General features: G+C 32.6%; 1 protein-coding gene across 1 annotated transcript in view; it reads left to right on the plus strand.

Moving 5' to 3' along the window:
• Positions 1–2,935: 2,935 nt before the first annotated feature.
• The window catches only part of LOTGIDRAFT_173674 (hypothetical protein), a gene marked incomplete at both ends in the record, with an annotated part of 30,522 nt that continues 15,196 nt past the window's right edge, over positions 2,936–18,261 (plus strand). Inside the window, 30 exons of the mRNA XM_009051454.1 lie at positions 2,936–2,938; positions 3,192–3,299; positions 3,938–4,027; positions 4,311–4,470; positions 5,170–5,303; positions 5,479–5,562; positions 5,800–5,901; positions 6,122–6,179; positions 6,293–6,516; positions 6,686–6,772; positions 7,218–7,368; positions 7,648–7,797; positions 8,008–8,148; positions 8,326–8,469; positions 8,591–8,731; positions 8,913–9,059; positions 9,311–9,463; positions 10,251–10,388; positions 10,634–10,774; positions 13,747–14,025; positions 14,234–14,440; positions 14,743–14,939; positions 15,368–15,536; positions 15,664–15,842; positions 16,034–16,159; positions 16,281–16,536; positions 16,795–17,058; positions 17,180–17,389; positions 17,673–17,859; positions 18,037–18,199. Of these exons, the coding sequence (XP_009049702.1) occupies positions 2,936–2,938; positions 3,192–3,299; positions 3,938–4,027; positions 4,311–4,470; positions 5,170–5,303; positions 5,479–5,562; positions 5,800–5,901; positions 6,122–6,179; positions 6,293–6,516; positions 6,686–6,772; positions 7,218–7,368; positions 7,648–7,797; positions 8,008–8,148; positions 8,326–8,469; positions 8,591–8,731; positions 8,913–9,059; positions 9,311–9,463; positions 10,251–10,388; positions 10,634–10,774; positions 13,747–14,025; positions 14,234–14,440; positions 14,743–14,939; positions 15,368–15,536; positions 15,664–15,842; positions 16,034–16,159; positions 16,281–16,536; positions 16,795–17,058; positions 17,180–17,389; positions 17,673–17,859; positions 18,037–18,199 (4,593 nt within the window). The remainder of the gene's footprint in view (positions 2,939–3,191; positions 3,300–3,937; positions 4,028–4,310; positions 4,471–5,169; positions 5,304–5,478; positions 5,563–5,799; positions 5,902–6,121; positions 6,180–6,292; positions 6,517–6,685; positions 6,773–7,217; positions 7,369–7,647; positions 7,798–8,007; positions 8,149–8,325; positions 8,470–8,590; positions 8,732–8,912; positions 9,060–9,310; positions 9,464–10,250; positions 10,389–10,633; positions 10,775–13,746; positions 14,026–14,233; positions 14,441–14,742; positions 14,940–15,367; positions 15,537–15,663; positions 15,843–16,033; positions 16,160–16,280; positions 16,537–16,794; positions 17,059–17,179; positions 17,390–17,672; positions 17,860–18,036; positions 18,200–18,261) is intronic.

Below are 18,261 nucleotides of genomic sequence, written 5' to 3' on the forward strand. Positions count from 1 at the left end.
TGCAATCTCAATTCAGTATATAACTAAAGAGCATTTTGGTGCATCCTGCATTTTCCAGATGTTCCCCCTTCACATAGCATGTTTTAAAACATGAATACTGAAAAAGAAAAGAGCTTCATTTAGTATATTCTGTTCTTCAGTCTTTTAATATGGTTATTCTAAACATAGGCAACATTATTAAGAATCAATGCCTTCAGTCAGTGTCACAGATATGTCTTGTCTGCAAAAGGATTTCAATCAAACATATGACACGACAAAAAAGATGCAGCCTTTTATCTACATTGTAGAGATTTTTGGGATAATTGAAAAACATTTTAATTTTCAATGGGGGCTTAACTGTACACCAGATTGTTTCTACCCAAAAAGTTTATATAGAATATGTCTATAGCATATTTCCAGAAACTGTTGTAATAGATATATATATTGTGTCTAAGTTAAAGTATATCTTACTGTATAATGAGGAGAAAATTGACTGAGTTGATAACCAAGATTGTTTGTTGATAGATAAACTTGATCCTCCAATAATATTTTTTACCCTAGAAGTGGGTGGAGGGTGGTTTGTCTCTTATTTTCTCCAATTAGCACATGTTACAACTAACCACATGTGACCCTGTTCTGACATTTTTATGAGAAAAGTTTGAATACAATGAAAGAGAAAAGAATTTTAAACTTTAATTGACAAGATCTCATCTCATGTTCTTGATGCATGCTCAGGACCAAAAACATATATAACAAGAAATGTATATAGACCAACTGATGGATAGGGAATGGCATTTTGACATGTGCAGAAAAAATAAAGATCAAGTTTGTGTACTTTCCATTGAAGATCGAGGAAGAGCATTGGCACAGAGTTAATCATTTTGACCAAGAATGTTGAAATTGCTTTTCTAATTTGCACAATTTTTTGTAGACAAGCCAGACATTAGAACAAATTATGAAAAGTGATATACATTGCTGAAAATGAAATGGTGAAAAAACTGCATCTTAATCTTCTTTAAACCATTCAGCCAAAAGAATCAAATTCAAATTTAACATATGTTTGTGTCTAAAACTCATTCATGATTTAAATTATATAGCAGTGAAATAAAATGAATCGGGTGCTAATGAAGACGGACAACACCATGCAGGGTGCATTAGCCTGCTCTTTTATCAGTTTCACAGCCTGTGACACACAGGACCTCTGTTTATTGTCCCATCCGTACGACTAGATGCTTTTTTCATGTCAGCCCCTCTTACCTACATCACTGACAGGGGAAAATCTGGTTGAAAATTATTATAGCAGTTACAGTTTGGATAAATCTTTGCTCTGACTACTCTATTTTGTTGAGAAAGAAATATCAGTCAGTTAGAATTGACAATGAAGGAAAAAAAACAATCTTATTACAAATTTGGATGTCTGCCTGAAATATGACAAATTTTCTTTCTTTATTTCAATTGTTGAATGTTTAGTTGTCTTAGAGAGGAACCTCCAGACAGTAACATGTAATCATTGAACTCCTGCTATTTTTGTCTGAAACAATAACCAGAACACTTTGGTTCCAATTACAAATTGTGAATTGAATTGTTTTAAACTAATGATCTGATTCATTGTTTAGACTTGAGTTACGTGATGAATATTTGTTAAGTTTAAGACTGAAACCGATTCTAGCCAGATTCTATAAGTTCTTGTAGGTAGATCTTACATTTCTCACTGAAAGTAAACATTCCAATGGAAAACTTCAAAACAAAAGTATGCTTTACAGTTGAGAATATAGTTCAGATAAATAAATATTTTAACAAAGTCAATTCCTAGACATAAGAGTAAGGTTTACAAAAGATGTAAAAATCAATTCAAGGACATCAAGGCTGATGAACTGTGCCTTACTCACTAAACCAAAGTTGTCTGAATTCTAGTTCTTTGTGGCAAATATGATTCATTCACTTGTTTATTTATTCATTCATCTTTCTTTCTATCAAATAATCCATCTACCCAAGACAGTATTCAAGTCCAAATATGATATTAATCTGATATTAAACATTTCATTATTCAGTCAGTCCAGGGGGCAGTTCACACTTTTACTCTAATGAAAATTATATTTCACACTCCTTTGATAGGTAAATTCCTGAAAAGAAATCAAGTGAAGTGAATCATTGCTTCAAACCAGAAAATAATATAAATCAAAGTCTATCTCAAGTGTTCAATTTAAGTGGGAGTGGTAATGAATTATAAATGGTCAAGTTTGTGAGCTTGTTTAATTTAAATTGGTTAACACAAATTCAGAACTAATCTGAAGGGATTATTTTTATATGTAGTCATTCCTATTTTGAAAGTTTTGAACACATGTTACACATACTTGACTTGAATTATATTATTGACTAATATCACAGTGGGGTCGAACTCAATCTTATATTTTTATTATTTCATTTACATGTATCATCATCTGTCTATTAGAATTATCAAGGATGTGAACTGATCAGTCTATTCTAGTAAATTGAAAGATCTCCAAGATCTCAATTTCAGATAGAAAGAAGAGTCTTGACAAACTCTTCTCTGGTTATGATGGTTAATATTACTCAGGATTAATTTAAGACATTATGAATGTTGCTTATATGTGACTGGATCAATTCAGATAAAGGCATTGTCTGCTATTCTTACATGTCTATCAGTAGTTCAGAACAAATAATTTTGATTAATTTCACAAATAGGTATCATCACTTTTGTCATACAATAAATTACTGGTCAAACTCATTGCTAGTTAAGTTAGGGCTGTGTTGTTCTAAACTTAAAGTCTGCAAAGAGGTTCTCAGTCTAGGCTAGGGGAATAGAGCTGCAGAACCGGAAAAATGAAATATTTGCATAAATGTCCAAGTAAAAAAAAACTGACTGGAAAAGAACACCAATTTGGGAGAGACTAGTAGTTTTGAAAATATGCAGAACCATATTGATCAATGAAATATGGTACAGAATGCTTGTGGGAACAGCTCTGTGATCACTTTGTAGGCTACAAAATTTAGAAAAACTCCAGTATGAATATTTTGGAACGTCTACAATGTATTTAAATTAGAGAAAATATCACACAATAAAATTTTGTACAGGAAACCAAAAAGGAATATAAAGAGCCAGTACAATGTCCATGACCGGTTTGCATTTTTCAAAATCTTAAATACTCCTATTTACTTTAACAGTAATATGATTTTATTTTAAATTGTAGCCTGATGCAGTGTGGAGCCCAGAATCATGTAAAATATGTACTTGTCATGACCCTGTGGTATTTTGTGAACCAATCAGATGTTCTGATCCTCAATGTGATTATCGAAAAGTAAGTGAGAGGTTTTTCATTCCATTTAGTATTCAAAGTGCCAGATATCTATTCTAATTGATTTCTATATCGTCCATTGTACAAAATGGAAAACAGATTAAAGGAAAATATAGAAGAAAACTGGGGATGGGATCTAGATTTAGAAATAAAGTTTTTATGATGTCTTATTAGACCTGAACAAAGACTGGATGATTGTGCTCAGTCATATATTAATCTGTCTAAGATAGAAGAATTATTCATAGAGGTATCTGAATACATAGAACCACCCAAGATAACAAAACTTTGTCTAGGATTGTTACACTCTCTTACCTTGAAGGATGTCTTTATTTTAAAGTGAATGTATCAGATGTATATGTCTTTGCCAGCTAAGTTTATAAAATAAAGAAATATGATCAACTATTCTGTGTCAATGAATTGATCACCAGAAACACAAAATGAACTCATGACAGAGTTATTCTGTATTCTCTCTCTGAGATGCTTCCAATTGATAAACTCTTCACAGAATTGGTATAATTTGTATGCATACATGATAAATGTATATTTGAAAATATTTTAGACAGAAAAAAGTCTTCAAATGACAATATTTGTATCAGGTATCATGGACTTTTATCAAAATACTGTATTGTAACTTTTTTCAGGGAGAACATTTAGAGATAAAAGCCAATGAGTGTTGTCCTTCATGTGTCGGCCATCTTAAACCCTGTAGTTTTCAAGGTCAATCCATACCTGTAAGTTTCCTTTTAGCTCTGACTAGACCATTACAAATAGAAATTATTATCAGGTGGATGATATGCAATCAAAATTTAGTGGTGAATATTAAGTAGGATTATATATATATTTTATTGTTTAGACAAACGAACAACATAGATTTCTAAATCATTCAAAACTAAACAAATCCAATGAACAAACCAAATATATTGTATTTTTGATTAGTGACTTCATATATTGTATACAAATAGTTTATAATAATTTTTATTATTAGGTTTTGCAATAATTGCCAATTTTTTTTAGCATAACGTCTTGTGGAATCCATCCTCTTGTACAAGTTGTTACTGTGATAATGGCAGTATTTATTGTCAGAACGTAACTTGCAACAGACAGCAGTGTCAACCAGGGGAGATAAGTCAAGATTTACCAGGAAAATGTTGTCCCAAATGTATACCAGTCGGACGTACGTAGAATATTCATATATTGTTCTATATTGCAATGAGTATACAATATATTTACCCAAAGATAGATGTGAAGTATTTAAGAAATGTATAGAATTTCTATATCAGACAATCTATTTTTTTCATGTTTTATGTATTAATGAAAGCTGACATGTTGTCTAACAAGTTTCTTTGTATGTCATTTCTACACCTGTAATACTAGGCCATTCATCTCACTGGTTTTATCAGTGTTTTAATTTCTTCATGACAAGTTCATGCCTCAGATTATACCAACGTCTATTGTTTCATAGATTAAGGGTCATAGGTCTAGTCTCAGTCTGACATTTTACTCATTTATCTCCCCTTTTATCAGGTGACCTTTCACCTCTGTTGTCACGGAGGTCACATGGTATACATATTTTTTTGATTTAATAGAATGTATCTATTTATAAAATATCTGATTTTGAAAGCCTGATCTCCTGATAGTAAATGTATTAACCAAATCAGGGTTTATCCGTTAACTGTTTTTGTCTGTTAACTAGATATTGATATAAATTCATGATTACTGTGTGCAAGGTATTGTTGTTATTTTGGCAGAATCAATACATAAAATTGTCAGGAGAAGACTTTTCTTATGACTTGGAGCTTTGATGGCTACTTGCAACTTGGGTGGCTACTTCTCTTTGTTTTGTGTTTTTGCATGGATACAAATACTATTTTAGGGTCCTGTTCAGATTATGGGGAAAGACATAATTCTGGTTTCCAATGGCAGCCATTACCATGTACTAAATGTTTTTGTAATGCTGGAGAAACAAAATGTCTACCTCAACAATGCCCTCCAATTATTTGTTCAGAGGTAAGACAGAGCCTATCATTTGATTTAGAATGTTTATATATTATTAAAGTATGGATACATGTTTCTCTCAAAGGGACTGCCAGTAGAATGGAATATTAAGATTATTTCCAATCATGTCATACAACTATAACAGACTGTCATTTTTTTTATAAATGTTTAAAACTCTTGATTATAGGGTGAAGAATCAACCAGATTACCTCAAGAATGCTGTCCCTCCTGTAAATTCAGGTCTTGTTACCATAACAACAAATATTATCAGGTACTTTTGATTGGAAAACCACATAGTAGGCCTAAGAGATGACACGTTGTTGAAAAACACAACTTGATATTAATGGATCTGGTGTTGATATCTTTGCAACTTTGAGAAAGGTTTTCTGGAGAATCCAATTGATTTTATTTTTCTTCACCTCAAATATAGATACAGCTTTAAGATTTGAATTATAGATTCATTATATAATCATACAAAACATACATATTTTACTTTTGTCATTTTCAGCATGGTCAAACATGGTCACCTGATGTGTGTGAAAATTGTGTTTGTTACCATGGAAATGTGAAATGTAGTCAAGATCAATGTGAACCTGTTCAATGTAAACGGGTAAGAATTATTGATAATCATATATCATATTTGAATTCTGAAAATTATATCATGTAAGTTGAGCATAGGATCATAAGGTAGATCTAAGAATGATTTCATGACATTGAAACGTTTTTGTGGTTTTTGACATTGCAATATTTTATGGTGATGGTATATCCAATACATACCTACCTCTTACCATTTATCTGTGTTTTTGTCATTATGTAATATTATATTTAAGGGAGAGATCCAGATACAACGTAAAGAGGAATGTTGTGAAGAATGTGTTCCTGAATCGGGTATAAAACTTTATTTTCATATCTCTTGTTTTCTCAGAATATAATAGTGGCTTTAAAATTTTTGAACTGATTTTTACATGTGGTTATAAGGAGAAAATTTATTTTTATCTCAGACATTGTCTTTGTGTGTCTGTTTATGTTATTACGTGGTCAATCTTACCTTCTATGCACTTTGCTTAATCTATTATACATAATTACAAATCTAGATCAATGTTCATGGAATGGAACAGATTATTACCAGGGAGATTTTTGGAAGATTGGTCAATGTGAATATTGTGCCTGTCGCCATGGTTCGGAGTGCTCTCTTGTTGGTTGTCAACGCATCACCTGTGATAAGGTAAACCTTTCATGTATCAGTCTTTTGTTGATTTGTTGTAAAGAGTATCAAAAAATCACATAAAAGGTTTGTTGTAGTAAAAGTACCTAAATGGGCATTAACTGCTCAAATCAAAACCTTAATCATAAACTTGTAATATAATTGCAATAACAATTTGATATCTATTTAGGATGAAGTAGAAGAAAAGTTGGAGGGAGAATGTTGTCCTAGATGTGTCAAACCTAAAACTTGTTCTTTTGATGGTGGAACATATCAGGTCAGTAGTAGATAGTAAATAGACCAAGATACTATAATAACAATGTGAAAGATTTGATAAAACCAGTCACAAAGTGACATCTGGTGTTTTAGAAGAGTTATCATTCCATTATTCTTTAGTGACACCCAATGAAGATACAATTTAGTACAATTACGCATTCAAAAGACTAAGTGTTGAGTACTGAGAACATAAATTAATCCTGTATTCCAGTAACTGAATTGAATGTTGCATTGTACAACATTCCTGGTGATATTGGGTCATCTGGTGTAGCAATCTAAGATCTGTTTGCATTTTGATACTTCTTAGTTTAAGATAAGCTGAAAGATTTTCTCTAGTTATGCCGAGCATTCTTTCATTTGATAATATACTGATTCAGCTCTTGAGACCTCAAAATATGCAGTATAAATGGCATATGTCTTTGTTATTTACCTGATAATAATTTCAGATTGGTGATTCTTGGCAGCCAGATTCCTGCTCTATTTGTCAATGTAATGAGAGTCAGGATATTGTGTGCTACCAACAGTCTTGTCCTGTGTGTCCAGAAGGAAGTTTTGCTGATGTGCCCCCAGGACAATGTTGTGGAGAGTGTAGAAAAGGTAACCAAGATATCCTGAGAATATGCTGAAATGAATTCAATAGACAGTAGAAAGTTTCAACTTGGGTTTTGAAAACTTAAAATGCATATTTTTAGATTCATTTTCATGTCACATTCACATGTAAGAATTATTATCAAAATCTAACTTCAACCACACACAATTCATAATTTAGCTATCTGAACTAGAAATCTTTCTTCTCCTATTTTACATGAATGAGTTGACTTAAAGCATGCAATCTACAATCTTGATGAGAAAGTATTTTTCATTTCTGCCTTCCAGCTCAGTGTAGTCCTGAATGTGAGACTTGTCTACCCACCAATTCTCATTATTGTTTACAATGTCGTGCTGTTAATAAACTGGTGCAAAATGGAAGGTGTGTTGATCAATGTAGTGAGAGATACTATCAAGGGCAAAGTAGACTATGCCTAGGTGAGTTTTCATCTGTGGTTGCAAATGATTAGAAATGAAAAAGATTTCAAATTAATATGATCATGGTTTAGGCCTTAATTACATGCATGTTATGTGGACAAATTTGCATGCAAACATTCTGACTTAGATAACCAACCAGACAGCCAAGAGATATTTGTTATTGGGATATCTTTAGTGCAGGTTTTCTATCTTAAAGTTTCTATGTTTCAGATTGTGATGAAAGTTGTAGAACGTGTAATGAAGGTACCAGATACCATTGTGAATCATGCCATGCTGGTCGCTATTGGCAACATGGTGAATGTGTCCCTTCATGTGGCTTTGGTTTTTATCTCCTCAACAGAAAATGTTTAGGTATTAGAATCTTCTCACATAAGGTGTCTCACTATGTTCTCTTACAATAGGACCTGCCTCTACCAATAAGGTTGCCATCATGTGGCATTTATCTAGTGTGTTTTTTTTTACTTTGAAATTATTTGAATCAATATTTCTATGAGTATTATAGTCAAAATTGAATCTGATCAATTTCAGCATGTGATGATGGGTGTAGTTCATGTATTGGTCCTGAGGAAGACCAGTGTTTATCTTGTACTGTGGCAGATCAGGTCTTATTGGATGGAAAGTGTGTTGATTTTTGTGGTCCAAAATATTTTTTACAACAAAAAGAATGTCGTGGTAAGCTAATAATTTGTTTATGTGGCCATGTTTATCAATTGTGAACTTTCATCAAGATCACATGAAAAAGCCAAAACTAATTTGAAACTAAACTGAAAATTTTAATTTTTGTATCTTCTAGATTGCCCAGCAAGCTGTAAATCTTGTTTACCAGACAGTGCAATGTGTGCTTCATGTTATGACTCTACTCTGTACCATGATGGACAGTGCCTGGTTGAATGCCCAGTGGGATTCTTCCCATCTCAAGATGGAAGATGTTATGGTAAGTCACTTCATTGCTGACCACTATCTACCTGTGACAAATTGGACAAGATTTGTTTAAGAATTTTACTTTCCTGATTAAGGACATATTCATTTTGAATAGGCATAGACTTATTTTTACTATGTAACGGTATAGAATTCTAGAGTATAATATAAATAAAATCCAATGATTTATATTGCAGCTTGTCATCCATCTTGTGAAAATTGTTTTGGATCAAACCTATCAGAGTGCCTGAGTTGTCACAGTGATTCAAGACTAAATAATGGAATATGTGAATCCAGATGTCAAAAGGAACAATTTTATCATAAGTCATCAAAACGTTGTAGAGGTAATATAAATTAATTATTCTTAAAAGGATCATAATTCTAATGATGACAATGGGAAACATGTTTTTCTTTTGTGATAGTTTGTGATACATTCTTTGGCATAGATACTTAAAGAGATCTTAATCAGAGATGTAGGCTATTAGGTCAATGATATTTTTTGTATTTCCTTGGTCATGTCTAGACTACGTGTATTTTGTTTGAACCCATGTCTAAAAAAAAAAGTTATCATTATCATGCATTTTTCTTTTTTCAGCTTGTAGCCCAGATTGTTCAGAATGTGTTGAAGATCTTGAAGGATTGGAATCAGTCTGTATTCGTTGCAAAGATCCATCATCCATTCCGTCTGGCAGTTCTTGTCATAAGAATTGTCTTCCAGGATTTTATGCAGATTCTGATATTTGTCACAGTAAGTTGTATGATTCTGTTGGGTTAGTTCTTTAACAAACTGGCCATAGTATCGGCAACTTATCTGAAAATATGGTATAGAATGGTCAAACCGCACTTAAGTGTCTATAGGTTTTCAATATTGCATGAGGGGCTTGGCGTAGTGATACCACGAGTAAGCTGCACACACACGGCAAGCCCCGAGTGCAATATTAAAAACCTATAGACACTTAAGTGCGGTTCGACTTTTAGTACATACTATTTCGTTTACTGTTTTGATTGGAGTACTAACTATAGAGTACCACACCCATGGCGCAATAAGACAGCATTTAAATGGTCTGTCAATTTGACATATGGTGTATACTTCGCTGTGGGATTCCCCGTGGAATGTGATGTTTACAAACATGTTTACACTCTGCTATTTGAAAACGTGATTTGATTTGTTGTCAAAAAAGGTAATAACGGTATTGCCTGTGGAAAATATACCCCATGGGTGTTTAAACAGGTTTCAAAATATTGTTTGATGGCAATTCATTGTCATTTGCGCTATTATAAGCTGGCACTGCAGCTTTGAATTCACTGAATGAGATTATCAAAATGGTGACTCAATGATTTGAGTCGAGTAGAGTAGAAAAAAGTGGTTGGACCGTATACAACGTATGTGTGATATGGATTCAATTACATGGGCCTGATTTTCTTTGTAGCGTATAGTAGGATCAGAGTTTTAAATTGTATGATGTAATGTGTAAGCAATGCAATATCACTATAAAGATACATTATAAGATCAATTTTTCTCTTCTATTCTGTAGATTGTGATGCGATGTGCGAGGTTTGTGAAGGTCCTGGAAAATGTATCTCCTGTTTTACACCATATTTGGTTTATCAAGGGCACTGTGTCAAGTCCTGTGGAGTAGGAATGTATCCAAAAAATGACAAAGAATGCCAAGGTAACTTGCCACTTTTCCTTTGAAAATTTGAAATCAAGTATTGTAATGAAAACCTTTTCAAAATTTGAATGAATTTAATTTACACAGAATCAAAAATTACTATTTCTGCAATTCGTCAGGATTCTTGTTTGAACTGGCACTTGTTTAGTCATTACTATGAATTGGTCTGAATTCTATTTTTAAAGGGAATACTTTACTTTATTTGTCCTTGTATACTGTTTTTATATTTGTTTTAACTGTTTCAGCTTGTTCTGCTGGTTGTTTGAAATGTTCAACCAGTGAAAACTGTTTGATGTGCGATAATCCCAGTGTTTTACATCAAGGTGTATGTGTTTCACAATGTCCCTCTAGTTACATCAAAACTTCCAAAACAAGAAAATGCATGGGTGAGTTATTTGCAGTGTTTGCTTTGTTTTCGAAATGACTATTTTTTTTATTTTTTTGTTTGTCTACTTCTGGCCACGCCCCCCAGCCAAAACTGCACATACCACAGATTATCTGACATCATTATCTCTTATACTTAGCGTGTTGCTATTGTTTAAATGTAAAATGACGCATCTTCACCCAACCGGAAATGACGTAGGACTTTAACCGTTCATTACGTCTTTCGAATACCTGCTATTATTCTGAATTTATTTTGAACATAATTTTTGTTTTGTTGATAACTTTATACTAATGTCTAAAAGATAGCAATTTAAGAAATTTCAAATTTTGACTTTTGTCGCTGACTTTTGGAGATTTTATTTAAAGCATTTTTTAAACTTCCACAATTTTATTGCGATCGATCTGACAATTTACATGTAGATAAACATTTTTATTGCGAACAAAAATATGCTTTCAAAATTTAGATATCACCTCCGGTTTTGACGTCATTCGCCTCCAAACTTCAAATTTCAACTTCCGGAATTTCGTAGATATTTGAAAAATTCTTTTTGCAATTAGTTATAATTGTCCCCGTAAAGATTTTGGAATGACAAAATTTGACCTGGATGTATTTTGTAAGACGCCATCTTGATATGACTCACTTTTATAAAACTCAAAATGGGGCCTCAGGGTAAAATTGGATGTGCGTAAATTTGATGTTTATGTAAACTGCAATCGATTGCTAACAAAGCATGGGAAGCCGATTTTTGAATTTTGGTTTTGTATTTTTTTTATTTCCGGTTTTATGTTTTCAGTAATTGTCAAAACTATTAAGGCTCATATCTAGTGACTTTGACCTTTGGTGACCTTGTGACCTGAACAAAAGTTGTTGCCTCTTACGAGATCTATCCGATTATATCTCCACTTTTGTTGTGCATCGTTAACTTCCGGTCCTACAGCCATTGGAAAATCGCGATTTTTAAATTTGAAGAGCTCTGTCACGTGACCTAATTAACATACAACAAAAATTCTTATATATTCTTTGAGTGCATGAAATTTCCTTTTGGTGATATATCACAATTGACATTTTGATCAAAATTGCGCGTTTTAAAAATTGAAAATTTTGTACCGACTTCTATAGTACTTGTGCGTAAATTCATGGTGTCTATAATCTACAGACAGTCACCGTTGCCTTAAAAAAAACTTTTAACTACGAATATCTCATGATCTAATGATTCTAAACACTTGAAATTTTGAACATTATTTAACAATGTACACATCATCACAGACAAATTGAAATTTTTGAAGTAGGCGTGGCACATCCGGTGTGCATTTACCGTTACCTGAAATATTTGCATTTGTTACAACTCGCATAGTTTGCAATTTTCACCCTAGAAATTTTGCATGAAAATAGATCACAGCTTAGGACAATTTGTGATAAGATTACAGTTGTTTGCGTTCTTCACTTTAAAAAAGGGAATAGGTTTAACAATTTTGTAAAATTTTCATTTTTGATATTTAACATAAATGACCTTGACCTTTGCATGGTCAAAGGTCATTGACTTAGGATGACCATTCTTACTTTGATCTTTGATGTCTGGTATATACTTCCAGTTTTGCAGACGTCCAAAAACAGCAATTTTCGAAACTTCAAAGGCTCATATTACTTTAATTTGACCTTTGTTGACCTTTTGACCTGAACAAAAGTTGTTGTCCATTACGAGATATATCCGATAATATCTTCACTTTTGTTGTGCATCGTTAACTTTCGGTTCTACAGCCAATTAAAAATCGCGATTTTTAAATTTGAAGAGCTCTGTCACGTGACCTAATTAACATACGACAAAAATTCTTATATATTCTTTGAGTGCATGAAATCTCCTTTTTGGTGATATATCACACTTGATATTTTGATCAAAATTGCGCATTTTAAAAATTAATAATTTTGTATTGACTTGTATAGTAACTTTGCGTAATTTGAACGGTTTCTATAATCCACCGACAGTCACCGTTGCCCTAAAAAAACTACGAATATCTCATGATCTAATGATTGTAAACACTTGAAATTTTGAACATTATTTGACATTGTACACATTATTACAGACAACACAAAATTTTTGCAGTGAGCGTGGCAAATCCGGGTAACTTTACCTTAAATAATTCAAATTGTTATAACTCTCAAAGTTTGCATTTTTCACCATCGAAATTTTACAAAAAATTAAGGCACTATTTGGGACAATATCTGATAGAGTTACATTTTGTTTGGGCCTTTTACTTTAAAAAAGGGAATAGGTTTTATAATTTATAAAATTTTGATATTTTGACCATTTACATGCATGATCTTGGTCTTTAGAAGGTCAAAGGTTATTGATCTACGATGTCCATTCATACTTTTATCTTTGATGTCCGACATATATTTTCTCTTTTACAAACGTCCCAAAACAGCAATTTTCAACACTTTTAAGGCTTATATTCTCTTTTTTTTGACCTTTGTTGACCTCTTGGCCGAAACACAAATTATTGTACCTTTCTAAAAATATTTTCGTTTTTTTGTTGTGCGAATTGAACTTTTAACTTTACAGCTATTTGAAAATTCGACTTTTTACTACCGAATGTTAACACCTTTTAGTACCGAATGGTATCAAATTCATGCGTCTTTTCACTACCAGTAAACGGTTTAAACGATTTTTTTTAACTATTGAACGTTTACATGATTTTCTTTCCGGTAAGAAATCCCATTGTGACTTTAAAATGCAACGTTTTATCGATGTATCAGGTTGGATGCGCACTGCGTTGGTACCGTTATAACGGTTCTAGTTTCTTATTGTTTTCTTCATTCTGTATTTGATTGCTTCAAATAAACTGTAAAAATTGGTAAAGCTTTTTATTTTGACTTTTGAAGTGTGTTTTAGCAGACTCGTCCTGTGAATTACCGGTACCCTCATTGGTTACCAATTGCAATTACATTTTCAACGTTTGTTTCTGTCTTTTTCAGCCAATGAATATCCACCAGATTTTCAATCTCTAAGTCACCTGAGAGTTACTGAAAATGGAGTTTCATCATTAACAAGTGATTTGTTTTATCTACATGATCCTGATACACCAATTTCTGATTTGAAAATATATATAATACAACCTTTAACCAGTGGTGACCTTGTCAAGGTTGTTGAAGGTCGTGATCAAATCATGAAAACAAATGACCATTTCATTTTTGATGATTTACGTCATGGGAAAATAAGGTTCATGCAACAAGTATCTAGTAATAATCTAAATGGTATGTAGAATTTGTCTATTGTGTGAGGGTTACAAAACCTTAAACACATAACAATGTGTTTAATTTTCAAAAAATTAAAGTGCCTGGTATAAGTCTGAATTACCAAATTAAAGTTGGGTGAAGAATTAAACTTTATGAGTTATATCATTTAGGTGAGTGGCTGAAATCATTTGATTTTTATCTGAAGAAAATGTTCTTTATATTTTAGATGAAATCATTCTTCATGCATCAGATGGTCAACTGTATAGTGAAAGAGTGAGAGTACCAATATATGTTACATCTAGTCAACCAATCAGTGTAACTGTAAATAAACCTCTACTAGCAGCTAGTACTGGACTCACTGTACTCAATTCAAAAACCATAAATATAGATACCAACTCTGACCCTAGAACTGTCAAAATAGACATCATTCAAGGTAAGATTTATAATCTTTAAAGTACTCATTGGCTCAGCAAAGTCTTCATCTCTGACTCACTAGTAATTTAAGTCAATAGTCTTAGTACTTTAATTTGATTAAGCCAAAATGCAAAATAAATTGACCTGTTTATACGTATTAATATAATAATTTTGTAAGTTAGACTGGCATGAAATTTGCTGCTGTTTGGGAATGTAGATTTTGGTAATGCCTTGTGTTTTGAAACATAACAACAGCAGTTTTGCATATTGATATCTCATATGTTATGCAAGTTTCATTACAATATGCAATTTTTTTTTTAGGTCCTTTACATGGACAACTCGTCAACCAACAGTCAAACCGTCCCATCAGTAGTTTTACATTAGAAGACTTATATATTGGAGGTGTGGCCTATGATAATTCTGCCAATAGGAGTATAGGACAGGATATGATGCTGTTACAAGTTATGATGGGAACACAACCATTGAATATTATTAGTGAAATTAAGTTGAGAGAAAAGGTAATTATGTTTGGTAATAGGTACAGGAATGGTTGCTCAATTTTTAATTCAAGGATCATATAAATTTCATATGACACATCAGGTTTATGATTTGATGTTACATGGATACCTGATGTGCCATTTTTTTGACCAATCATACTTTAATCTCATGTTTCCAGAATTATCTGCATTTGAAAGTTAAAAAGATGGTCTTTTTTTTTTTTGAGACATATAGAAAAGACATCTATGGAAATAAGAACAGAAATTCCTAGCTTAGGATATTTTTGAAGCAATTATGTGATTATCATACATTTCTATTACCTTTGAAGACAATTTACAAATATTCAAGACTAAAATCAACCCACCAAAATGGTACATTTGTCTCTTAGATTGATAAATCAGAATTCAACCCTACTAAAGCTAAGTCACTGATATTTTATTGTATTTAGGATAGTAAAAAACCAGTTATCATCAATAATAAAGGTGTCCTGGTTGTACGAGGAGAAACAGTTGAGATAACTTCTGACATGTTAAAAACACGAGCTATGGATATAGAGACATCAGGGTCTAATGACATTATCTATACACTTACTCCCTCTACCAATAATCCTCTAAACGGTAAGAACTAAACTCAAATTATAATCTTCTATTCAATTGTTCTCCATCGAAATTTTGTTGTTGTACTTTTCATCTCTTAATATTGTGTTCGTTGTTATCTGGAATCTACATAAATCTGATAATTTAGGTGAGGTATTAATGGTAGTGCCTATTCCTGTCAGTGGAGCAGGCAGAGGTTGGAGAAATTTAGGAGATGGAACAATGGCTGCCAAGATGTATAGATTCCTTCAACGAGATGTAAATGAAGGTAGAATCTGGTACAAACATAATGGTAAACAGACAAAATCAGACATCTTCACCTTTGAGGTGGGTTATTTCAATTTCATTTAGCTCTTTTATTGATCATTATTGATCCATTAAATGCTACAAAAAAGTGACTAGATTTTTAAAAGGGTGCAAACATCAGCTGTGTAATTTTTTTATTAGGTAAGCTCCTCTATACAGTAAAATGCATTATGCCTATATAACTGCAAGGCCTATATCACTTTTTGATTTAGGTTGCTGACATGTCTAATCCACCAAATAAAGTAAAAGACTTAACATTCAAGATTACTGTACTGGATGATAGATATGAAGAATTTGCTGAGCCAACAATTGCTCCAGGAGTAAGATTGGGAATGACGGTAAGAAAGATACTGAAATGTGTTTTGCCATAAGATTAAATGAATATTGAGAGTTACTCATGGTTCTTTAACAACAAAACATGTATTTGAAATGTCTCAATTACAATTTTTTAAATTCCAGGTGTTGGAAAATCAGCTGGTTCCAATCACATCTGCTCATTTGACATATGAAGACAGCGGCACCATAGCAAAAGATATTGTGTATTCTATTACAACCTTATTAGGAGATGATGAAGGAGCTGTTGAACATATTGAGGTGCCATTCAAACCAGTTTTACGTTTCACCCAGGATGATATTAACAATAATCGTATTGTATATCGACCTCCTGTTACTGAAATAGGTACTGAGGAACGTGAAGTTATGTTCAACTTTATAGGTAAGAATAGTAAGATTATATTATACATCATTATCAGTATACAAAACTTAATGCAAACTGCCTGTCAAGGAGATTGTCAGACACAACTTTTCTAGTCTGATAGCAATATATATATCAGTAGGACAAATCCGAACAACTAGCTTGATAGGAGTCCAGGTCAAGGATAAAATGTCTAGCAAAAACTGTCCAATATATTTCCAAATGTGAATAACTATACCCAATTGACTGTAATGATGATTTTTTGTGCTTGTTATTCAGTTACGGATGAAGCAAAAAATCGTCGTCTACCAGAACAAAGATTTTCTATCAGAATACTTCCAGTCAATAATAACCCACCAAGATTTCTGGTTCCAAATCCAGAACTGACTGTATCTCAAGGAGGAACGACTCCTGTGTTACAAGTATTTGATGTTTCGGATGCTGACACAAATGAAGATGATTTGGAATTTATTTTGACTGTTACACCATCTGAAGGTCACCTTGAGAAAGTTGTTGATGACCAAAAAGTTCTGTTACGTAGAGGTGAGACTATCCTGTTGCATTCTGTTGTTAACTGCTATTTTTCTGAGCTCATTTCTGTTGGACACAATCATTTTAAAATGATTTTAATATTATATATAATTTATGTTGAATTTATTATCAGGAGAAAGATTCCACCTGAAAGAGGTTAAATCTGGTATATTCCAATATGTACACCATGGAGAGGATGCCTTGTTGAAGGATGTCTTCCATGTTGCTGTTAGTGATGGCCTTCACCAGGTCACTACTAAGGTCAAGATCAATATATTAAGAGTAGATAAGTCAGCACCCTTCATGTTACCTACAGCAACCTGTCATGTCAATGTTACTGAAGGTATGTTAAAGTTTAAGTTACTATCAATATTTCATCTATGCATGAACAAAATATGAAAAGAGGGCTACTCATACAGTGCTAGATCATTTATAGGTTCAATACTAATACAATTATGAATGTTGGTAAGCAGGAAAAGATACAAGATAAAAGATAAATTTCTTTATATATCTTGGGGGATTTTCCTTTCTTGTCTCCTTTGCAGATACCGGCAAGCCAGATTGATCCTGGCATTTATTCAAGTCATAACTATGGTTATTAACTAATGGAATTGCCCACATTTCAGGTCATTCTGTTACTATAAATAGACAACTTCTTGCCTTTGGTGATTCTGATGATCTTGATGCAGATCTTACCATCATTCTCAGTAGTGAACCATTCTATGGAAAACTTATGGTAGGCGGAGTTGAGAAACGAGTCCTACAATCTGGAAGTTATTTCTTCCAAGAAGACATCAACAGAGGTCATTTAAGGTAAGGTTATTAACTATTTAGTCATTAATGATAAAATTTATTGCTTGCTTTGTTAATTTGTGAAATATTTGATACTGTTATGGTATAATTATTTTATTAACTGTAGTTTCAAATAAAAGTATGCTTGATGCTTGATAACACTATTCGCAGTTTGCACATTTTATAATTCTTTTCTAGCTACAAGGCGGATTCTGAGATTGGTAACAAGGCAATAACTGAGTTGATCTATTTTAATGTCACTGATTTAAGTCGTAATTTATTACCTAGTCAGATATTATCTGTTTTAATTCTGCCATTGAATGATCAGACACCAATGGTTACAGTTGGTCCTAATATAGAGGTAGGTACGCAATAAAACAACAGCCTCAGTAATTTTGTGCCAGGTCATCCAATTGAACCAAT

Source organism: Lottia gigantea (genome assembly GCF_000327385.1).
Source record: "Lottia gigantea unplaced genomic scaffold LOTGIsca_168, whole genome shotgun sequence".
Classification (NCBI taxonomy): Eukaryota; Metazoa; Mollusca; class Gastropoda; family Lottiidae; genus Lottia; species Lottia gigantea.